Source organism: Pinus tabuliformis, chromosome 2_1 (assembly GCF_031772625.1).
Source record: "Pinus tabuliformis cultivar Carrire ecotype Pingquan chromosome 2_1, CPIR1, whole genome shotgun sequence".
In the NCBI taxonomy this organism is placed as follows: domain Eukaryota; kingdom Viridiplantae; phylum Streptophyta; class Pinopsida; order Pinales; family Pinaceae; genus Pinus; species Pinus tabuliformis.
In genome coordinates this window covers 598,929,397-598,939,969 of record NC_142299.1, presented here as the reverse complement: position 1 = coordinate 598,939,969, position 10,573 = coordinate 598,929,397, and the positions used below count along the sequence as shown (strand labels likewise).

Sequence of the window (10,573 nt, the reverse complement as noted above, 5' to 3'; positions counted from 1 at the left end):
TCTTTTTTCCTCTAGTTTTTGTGGTGTCAACCTTGTACGTTGTGGGAGGCTAAGAGAATAAACACTTCAATTTTTATATTTGAGTGGTAGACCTCCTTGTTTCCATAATTTCGCTTTCAACTTTTCTTTCCATCCTAAATGCATTTTAAAATGAATTAGGTTCCTAAAGGTGAACCTCATGTTGGATGTTATCCTTTAAATTACCTATGAAGACATCAATCATATGCTCCTCTGGAATATCAATTACCTTGATATTCAATATTCAGAAGTCCTTAATGTGCTCTACCATTAAACCATTTTGTTTGAGATTTATCAATTGGATAAATAATGTATTGTTCTTTGTATCTTCATAATGTTCTATCATTTTTTCCATAAAAATTGTCCAAGTGACAAATGATTTATGAGAAAAAATCCATTGATACCACACAAATTGATTCGGTTCCAATTATACAGATGAAATACATACCTTTTGTGTGCGTGGAACATCGTTTAGATCAAATAATTACTCAATCTATAGTATCCATGTTACCTGATCCTTTCCATCAAACTTTCTCATGTTGATATTCGGAATATGGTTGATCTTTGTTCCTGAGTTAGAATCTCTAAAAGTATGATTCACATTCCTTTTTTTCTCATCATGAGTTTCATGCACTGCCTTGTCACCACTAGGAAGTCTTTCTTGCAACAACTTTGTCAAGCCTTCTTTCAAACCTTCCATATTCACATTCATCATTGCTTCCATGTCTCATTTTAAACCAATCATGTCACCTTTTATTTCTACTTTTAAAGTATCCATGACACCTTTCATTTCTTCTTTTAAACCATCTAATTCATTTTTTGTTTCTCTTTGTGAGAGTGAAATTTATTGCACTTGGTCTTGTAATTTTGATATGTCATGTTGCATTTCTTCATTTTTCTTCATGTGTCATAATGGAGCTTTCTGTTGGCTTATTAGATCTATCCATTCTTTTGATTTGAGGAATTTTAAAACAAAATAATGATACATGTGCTTCAATGTTCCCTTTGAATCACTTAAAACCAGTTTTAAAATAAAAGTTATGCAAATTTTAAAAAGTACAAACCTATTTCTTACTTTTCTTAGCTCGATATTGAAACTCTTGTACCTTTGTAATTTCGGCCTCCCAAGGTTTGAGTTTTTTCCTATGGTAACCATCCATTTCCTCTTTCCAACACCACAAATTATAGTAATATTGGATTCTTCAATATAAAGTTAGGCCAAATGTCCTAAGATGACCTCCTTAGGGACGTGTTCAGTAGAGTGAAATTGTACGGAATTCCATGTGTCACTGATTTAGCCTTCAACCCTAAAAATGGTACCCATGAAAATAAATTATATGCACTTTCAGAAACGTTTTATGAAATTCAATTTGGAAGCCCGAAAAAATAGTTATGATGATTTTCCTCGAGACACCTATTTGAGACAAAACTATGGAGCATACAAAAACCCTAACTTCCTTGACTCATATCTCCTAGAATATATTGCAGAAATATTTGAAATTTTTACACAATTTTAACCAATATTTCAGATCCACATGGTCAAAATTTCAACTTCTAAAAGCCTCATAGGAAAAACATTATTGTTAAAATTCTAAGATGACATGTTTGAAGTACAGAAACCCTAGGATCAAAAGCTCTAATACCATATGTTATCTAACCAAATCACAAAAAAAAAGATAGATCAATGACTTGAAAATAAGCCTCCTCGAGGGGGGAACCTCCTTTTATATCACATAAATGAATAATTCTTTGTTGATACAAATGACAAGGTCTCCTTGGTATATATAGGATTTTAAAGGGTCACCATATAATCAGGGTCTACATAACAATAATAATGGAAGGGCACAACAACAACATTAGTGGGCCTCTATGGGTCACACCAATAATAATATGGGGTCTACGTGGGGCAAAAATATAACAATATGGGGTTTACACTACTATTATAGTGACCTAACAACTTATGAAAAAGGAAGGAAAATGGAAAATATCATTTGGAATTTGGTGGACCATAATGAAGTACAAGTATTCTCCTTTGAGGATTTGGCTAACATGGGGAAGAGTTATTTTAGCTCTCTCTTCTATCCTGAAGCAAGAACTTCAATTACAAAAATTATTTGGATTTCCCAATCACTTCCCATATTTATAGATGAAGATGACAATACTCTCTTGAAGGAGAAAGTTTGAGAAGAAGAGTTCAAGTGAGTCTTACAAAACCTCCAGAAGGACAAAATTCCTAGAACAGATGAGTGTTCTATTGAATTCTTTCTTGGTATTTATGATTTGATTAGAGGAGACCTTTTGAGAGTGGTGGAGGAATCAAGGGCATATAGTAAAATTCTATCCAATTTCAAAGAATATTATTTTGCCCTTATTCCTAAAGTTCATAACCAAGGAAACTTTCATGATTTTAGACCTACTTTGTTGTGCAATTGTATTTACAAATTGATTCCTAAGGTGATAGATCAACAAATCAATCCCAAATTTTTATAAATCCATATCCAGGAAGAAATTTGGCTTTTTGGAAGGAAGGAAAATTCATGAGGTTGTAGGTGTGGATCAGGAAGGGTTGACCAGTTTAAATATGCAAAGGCATAAAGGAGTGACTATGAAAATTTATTTGCCAAAATATTGTGATTGGGTTAGTTGGATTTTCCTCTATCTAATGCTAACTCACATATGGTTTGAGGACCCCTTCATATTCTAGATTATGGGTTGTCTTACATCAACCTCCTTCGTGGTCCTAATTAATGGTTCAACATATGGATTCTTGCACACCCATATAGGTTTGAGAAAAGGGTATCCTTTGTTGCCCCTTCTCTTCCTTCTAGTGGTGAAAGTCCTAAGTATACTACTAATAGATGCTAAAATAAGAGCATAATTCGAAGGGATCTAGGTTGTTTATGACCTTTCAATCAACCACTTACTATTTTTAGATGATATCCTAGTTTTTTTTATGGAGCCTGGCGATCCGTCAGGTTCTTAAGATCTACTTTGGATTTATTTAGTCGAGAAATAGGTGTGTATTAAAATAGGTCAAAAACAATCCTTATTACCTCATGCTCTTGAATAAATTGACACTTTAAATTTAAATAATATTATTCCATTTAATTTATCTAGTTTTGTTGATGACTTAAAGTATTTGAGATTCCATCTGAAACCCAATTCTTATCGGAAGTCAGATTGGAATTGGATGATAGCAAAGTAGCAAAAAGAATACAATCATAGGGCATGAAATGGCTCTCCAAACTAGGTAGACTTGTCCTCATTGAATCTATGTTGGAGGTAAATCTAGTTTACTAGACGTCTCTCTCATGGATTCCTAAAGGGGTACATAAGAAGCTTCAAAATATCTTCTTGTGGTTCTTATGGACATGCTCAAAATATCAGTTTGTGGTTCCTTTGGTTAAATGGGAAATAATTTCCATTGCAAATGCATGGGGAGGGTGAGGATTGAAAAATATTCCTCTTTTTGCAAAAGGCTTTGGAGGCAAAAGTAAGCTTGAGACTTCTAGCCATAGACAACCTATAGACAAATGTGGTTCTAATAAAATATATCCATATTGACTCTTTTGTGGTTTAAATTAGAAATCCAAAAAAACGTTGTTCATGTGTCTATGCAATTTGGAAAATAATAATTGAATCATTTTTGCTAATTGAACCAGGTTTAGCTTGGAAAGTGGGGGGTGGTACATAAGCCAAAATCAGATAGGATCCCTAGTTTGGTGCTAGGAAAGGATACCAACTTTTGCAGGAGTTGTTTTATTTTTAAATAATAGGGGATCATTACTCTCAACCAAGTCTCAGATACTCCTTCCTCAAAAATCTATCAACAAGGTTGGGCCTTGGTGAGGAAATTAAGCATTTCGGATGCTTTCACTAATAATTGGAATGACTACATCATTAAGCTTAGGTTCTCTCATATCAGGTTGACATAAAACAAGAATGAGCTACAATTGAACTTCTCTTCCTTTAGGGATTATACTCCCAAATTTTGATACCTACACCTCATCATCGATCGAGTTGTGGGAGAAAAAATCTGGTGGTGGAAACACCTTGGGAAACTCGAGAGTCTAGCTAAATCTCATCTCTTCATGTGGTGCCTAATCAAGAATAAAGTTCCTACGTGGGATAATATCAGGAAGAGGAGGCTGAAGGGGGCCTAAATAGTATACCTTATGCGAGAATAAGGAATATTTTTTGGTACACTTATTTTCTCATTTCCCCTTCTCGAAAGGGGCATGGAACGAGGTGCATAATCGACTCAAATTGAGAAGACAGCATCAGGGAGACTCCCTTGTTGTTTCTTGGTAGGATTGGGTGAAAAACAAGACTATCAAAGAATATGGCTCAATCCCCCTCCTTATTATTTTTGGACTTTAAATAACAATGAATAATGTTATCTTTAAGGAAAAATACATATCTCTAGATAGATTAGTAGCTAACATGACAGTGGAGGGAGGATGGAGTTGTACAACACACTTTCAACATCCTACTCTGACCCTGGTTAACTATAGTAGGCACCCATAGCGGTTTCCCTAGCCAGCCTACAGCACGCCGGTCTTAGCCTGTACAACTGTCGTTTTCAGTGGATAAGAATGGAGGGAATGGAACTCAACGCAGTGGACTATTCACCGGATCCATATTCCGATCAGGTAATCTTCCCAAACCCTATTCTGAAATCAGCCAATGTTACCTCTGCCCCATCCTACTCGCTAACGGTGTCATTTGTCTCCCTGCCTGGGCATAAGGACAGCTCCATCCGCATCGGTTCCCGCTCTATCGACTCTCCCACCCTCGACTATCTGCCCTTGTCTCCTTCAACCCTCAACCTTCTCGCCTCATGCCCGTCTCCACTCTTCGATCCCACATCCCTCGCTGACCTTTGTTACACTCAAAACTCTAACCCTTGCTCTAGAACTGCTCTGGAAGAGGCCACTCAATCGTAATAAGTAGAAAACCTCCCCAGAACAGGCGATAAAACATAGGAATCCGCAATCCCATCGGGATGTTTCGATACCCATGTTGTTAGGGTTAGGTCGACGGAGCCCTCCTCAGCAACAAGTAATCCAGTAGATCCTTTACAAGACCACCCTACTGCGCCTAGGACAGGGAAGAAGAAATCCAAGTGCATCAGAGCATCTAGGAAAGATTTCACTATTAAATTTGGCGAAGGCCTCACCATGGGGGCTATTGCCTACAACGCAAGCAAAGTTTTGGTGGGTAGGGTTCGCGACAGAACCTATACAGCGGATCGATTAGGGAAATGGGTGAAATATATTTGGGGACATATCTTCCTTCAGCTACCGGAGGTACAAACTCTGCCTCGTGGATGGTTTGCACTTCACTTTGCACATGAAGAATACACAAATATGGCCCTGGCTCGATTTTGGCATATAGAGATGGTGTCAGTTTTACTCAAAAGATGGAGCCCTCTTTTTGATCTTGAAAGAGAGCAGATCAGAGCAAGGCCTCTCTGGGTGAGGTTTCCAGGATTACCTCTACAGTATTGGTCAGAAGAGGTGTCCATCAAAATTGGCAATACCCTAGGTACATTTCTAGATTATGACAAATCCATTGTCCAATCCAAAAACCAATCATTAGCCTGTATTTTAGTGGACCTGGACACTCATGAGGGCTTGGAAAAAAGGATTACTCTACAGTGGAGGAATTTCACCCGGGTACAGATCCTGGACTATGAGGGAGTGCCATTTAGATGCCGCAGATGTCACAAGGTTGGGCATCTATTCAAAGAGTTCCCTCTGGTAGTGAAAGCCCAGGAGACAGTAGCAAGGCAAGAAGCTAGTAGCGACAAAGGTACTCCTGTCATCAGTAGAAAGCATACAGCGGCTGGCCTAGAACCTCCCCGGAAGGCGACCCCAACCAAGCTGGTGCAGCATGAACCTGGAACATCTACGGGTCCTCCATCCCCTCCTCTAACTCGAGCTCGGGTAGTGGCAGAAGTGGCTCGATTAGCGGGTACTCCTCTTCCCTCATCCCCTACTCTATCTTATGTTAATGCATCTAATGCACAGCATATGCATAATGCATCGATCTCACATGGTATCATCTCCCCTACATCCATCCTCTGTTCACCTCTCACTCAACACTTGGTTGATTCTACCACTCCCCCCATCACCCACCCTGTGAAATCCCCCTCTCTCCCTCCATCCCCCATTGTACCCTGTCATCCCTATAACCTTCGTTCGTGAACTCCTTTTGGGGACTATAAACCATACACTAGCCTTGGTTTGACTCTACCTGCATCCTCTGCTAAACCACTTAGACAGCGCAAATCATACCTCACTAATGCCATCCTCCGCCCTGGGGTAGAGGTGATCTCGGGCAGACAATCTTCTTTAAATCGGGTTCTTAGAGTAAAGCAAACCCTAGACATGGTTCACCCATGAAATGCCTCTCCTTTAACTGTAGGGTCTTGGCTAGTTCTCCCAAAAAAATAGCCCTTCGCAGACTCTTCACTGCGGAACCGGTCAACTTAATCCTCATTCAAGGAACCCTAGGGGAAGCACATCATGTTTCTAAGATTCTATAAGCTATTTTCCCTGGGTGGATTTTCACTGCACTGGATGCCATGGGATGCTCTGGTGGTTTGGCCATGGGATACAACCCCCGTTCCATTAAACCCATTTCGAACTAGGGAGGAAAGGGTTACATGGGAATTGATTTCTTCTCAGCTAAATTGGGAATGGAATTCAGGGTCATGAATGTATATGGGTCGTGCCAAGGAAGGGAGGCCTTTTGGAACCACCTCCTTAATCTATCCTTGTCCTCTGCTTGCAACTTCATATTGGGAGGGGATCTTAACTTTTCTATCGGATTCAGTGAGTCTTGGGGCTCATCGACTCAGATCGATCCACTCTTAGAAACTATGGAAAATATTCTTGATCAGGCCCAGTTCACTAATGTCCAAATGATAAATCCCCTGCCTACTTGGAGGAATAGAAGGGTTGGGGAGGCCACCCTCGCCAGGAGACTTGACCAGTTTGTCATCAAGCATCAATTGTTGCAATGTTTATCCCATTATAGGCAGTGGGTTGGTTCAGGAGGCATATCTGACCATTCACCTATCTACTTGGAAGTATTTGGTCCTCCAAACAAACCTCACGCACCCTTCAAGTTCAACTCTGTATGGCTACAGGATCCCTCAAACATTGAACTGGTCACTAATCATTGGGCACAAAACCCACCCTCTCAGTATCATACATGGGCTGAAGGCTTTTGTCAAAACCTTCTACAGCTCAAGAAGATCACTATTAAGTGGGCCAAAGAAAAACATCAGAAGGATAACCAGACACTCTCATCTGTGGAAGCTGCCCTGGTGGAACTTACTGATGACAACAATAGGGGATTTATGAGTGTTGAAGACAAATCCTATCTGATTGAACTGGAAAACAAAAGAGCAAATATTTTGAAGGAACGGGAGGAAACCTGGAGACTAAAGAGTCATGCTATCTGGCTCAAAGCAGGGGATGAGAACACTAGGTACTTCCAAAACTTTGCCAAAGGAAGAAAAGCCTCCAATACCATCTGGAAACTGCCCACTCCTGACGGAGGAACTGCTAAAACTTTTCACCAACTCTCACAGCTGGGCATATCACACTTCCAAAAACTCTTCAAGGAACCGCCTGGCTATAATTTGGCTGAGATCATCTGTGTAGCAGGGCATTTTCCTAGATTTGTCAACCAGGATACAACAGATGAGATCACTGCACCTATCACTAGAGAAGAACTGGAAGGGACTCTCAAATGGTTCCAAAAAGACAAAATCCCTAAGCCAGATGGCTGGCCTATTGAATTTTACTTAGCTTTCTTTGAAATCATTGGGAATGACTCTTCTCAATGTAGTTGAAGAGTGCAGGACATCTGGGGGAATGTATGAGGCCATCAATACCACTTTCATTACTCTTATCTCGAAATCAGATTCCCCAATATCTTTCAATGATTTTCACCCAATCTCTCTCTGCAACACCATCTACAAAATCATAACTAAGATCATAGCAAATCGGCTTCGACCCATTCTATCCCATCACATCTCCCCCGAGTAGTTTGCTTTCCTCCATAATAGGCAGATTCATGAAGCCATTAGCACAACCCAGGAATCCATACACTCTATAAAATCTAAGTCTCTGAAAAACATAATTCTTAAGATTGATCTCGCCAAGGGCTTTGATCGTGTAAGCTGGCTCTTCATAAATATGATTCTCATCCACTTAGGATTTCCTAATGAGTTCATAAACTGGATCATCTGTTGCATAAATACAGTCTCCTAGAGCATCCTGATCAATGGCTCAGCAACCCAGTTCTTTCATGTCGAATGAGGGCTAAGGTAGGGTTGTCCCCTGTCTCCACTTCTATTCCTTCTCATGATGGAAGGTCTCAGTAGGCTCATTGCCTCAACAAAGAGGGAGTGCAAACTTAAAGGCTTGAGAATGAATGATCTGTACCACCTCACTCACCTGCTCTTTGTAGATGATGTCATGATATTCCTAGATGGCAGCGTTAGGGACTCGGCCACCTTCCGTGAGATTCTCATCCTCTTTGAAAAAGCCACTGGAATGATCTTGAATCAAACCAAATCTTCAATCACCTGGTCTCATACTACCCCTCAAGAAGTCAGAGCAGCACATATGCACTTTCATTACACCCCCACAACCTCTCGGATGGGCTCAAATATTTGGGTTTCCGGATAAAACCCAACAGCTATAGGATTGCTAACTGGATCTGGTTAGTGATCAAGCTAGAGAAGAGGTTGAAAAGTTGGAATCATAGAAAACTCTCTAGAGTAGGGGGACTTGTCCTGATCAAATCTGTTTTGGAAGCCACCCCAGTATACTGGATGTCCCTTGCCTGGATCCCACGTAGAATCCTCAGTCGTATACAATAGATATGCAGCCAATATCTTTGGAATGGACATAAGGAAGGTAAAATATTTACCTGGGTAAGCTAGAAGAACATCACCCTCCCAAAGAAATGGGGGGGTGGGGGTTAAAAGATCTGCCTTATTTTTCACAAGCACTTGCAACAAAGATGAGCTGGTCTGTTCTCACTGCTAACAACCTTTGGATGACAGTGACATATCATAAATACATTTGGCCTCAACAGATCATGGACTGGGTTCTTCAACATGACTAGCCAAGTGGGGGAATATCCATTGTTTGGAAATCTATATTACAGACAATGTTGTTCATCAGAGCAGATTTGGCATGGCGCATAAACAATGGCTCCTCTGTGAGAATTGGTATCGATCCCTGGATAGGTGGGGGTAACCAATACCTTCTTTCACCGGACCTCCTATAATATCTTAATGACAAGGAGGTCAAGACGATCACCCAAATTGTTGATCAAGACCACAGATCCATCCTCAGACAAGACTGGCGAACAACTCATGAACTGAATATTCTTGTACAGTGGTAGCACTCTTGGGATTCATACATTGGGGCTCTATCCAAAGTGCATATAATCCTCAATCAGGATCCTGATGTCTTAGTTTGGACCCCTGCTGATCATGGGCAATACAGTCCAAAATTCGGATATCTGCATCTACTACAGCCTCGAAAGCCCAACCACACTCATGAATGGTGGCAACAACTATGGAGACTAAAAGCTCCCCCATGATCCCGCCTATTTATGTGGTGCGTTCTAAGCAACAAAACCCCCATGGGAGAGGCACTTATGCAGAAATCCATCTTTGGGCCGAGCTGTGTGTTCTTTGCAAATATGCAACCGAATCAAATGAGCATCTGTTCTTGTCCTACTCATCCGTCACACAATTCTGAAAATCAATAACACGGCATCTCTCAATTAGGAATGCTTGGCAGGGCCCTACTATTCTGCAAGGTTGGAATAACTGGAACACAATGCACCAGAGGAAGAAAGCACAATGCCTACCACTTATAATCTGTTGGTCCATTTGGCTAGCCCAGAACCACCATATATTTAAGAATTACCCATCTGCTAGCCCCTGCTCACTGCAAAAGCAGTGACAATCTATTATGACATCCCTGATGAAGAGCCATCATGCACCCGTATAATATCGGGACCTGGCAATATCGAGAAAACCTGGCCATGGGCCTTTTTCGACGGGGCAGCACAACCTCAAGGTTGTAGGGAGGGGGGATTGGGGGGGGGGGGTGTTGCTTATACATCTCCGACCAGCATCATTTCAAAGTCAAATTAGGACTGGGGGAAGGAACAAATAACTTCGCTAAGCTTCTCACTCTCAGACACTTACTGAATTTTACACTCGCACATAATTTCACTTCACTACAAATATTTGGAGATTCTCAAATTACCATAAATTGGTTCAATGCAAAAAACCAATGTCATGCTATATCTCTTCAAAACATTCTAAATGACGTTCACAATCTCAAAACAGGTTTTAACACGGTCTCTTGTCAACATATACACAGGGAATACAATGAGGATGCTGACAAGCTTTCCAAGGAGGGCTCGCTACTTCCCCGAGGCATGTCGTTAATCAATGAACAACTGGGCACAGAGGTCTACCAATATCATCATAGACCAAATATAGACCAGG

The 10,573-nt window shown here is 40.6% G+C and overlaps 1 protein-coding gene across 1 annotated transcript; it reads left to right on the top strand.

Annotated features, from left to right (window-relative positions):
• Positions 1–6,904: 6,904 nt before the first annotated feature.
• LOC149201879 (uncharacterized) lies at positions 6,905–7,885 on the top strand. Its single transcript, XM_089401397.1, has one exon. The coding sequence runs from the start codon at positions 6,905–6,907 to the stop codon at positions 7,883–7,885; it is 981 nt and encodes a 326-aa protein (XP_089257523.1).
• Positions 7,886–10,573: the final 2,688 nt, after the last annotated feature.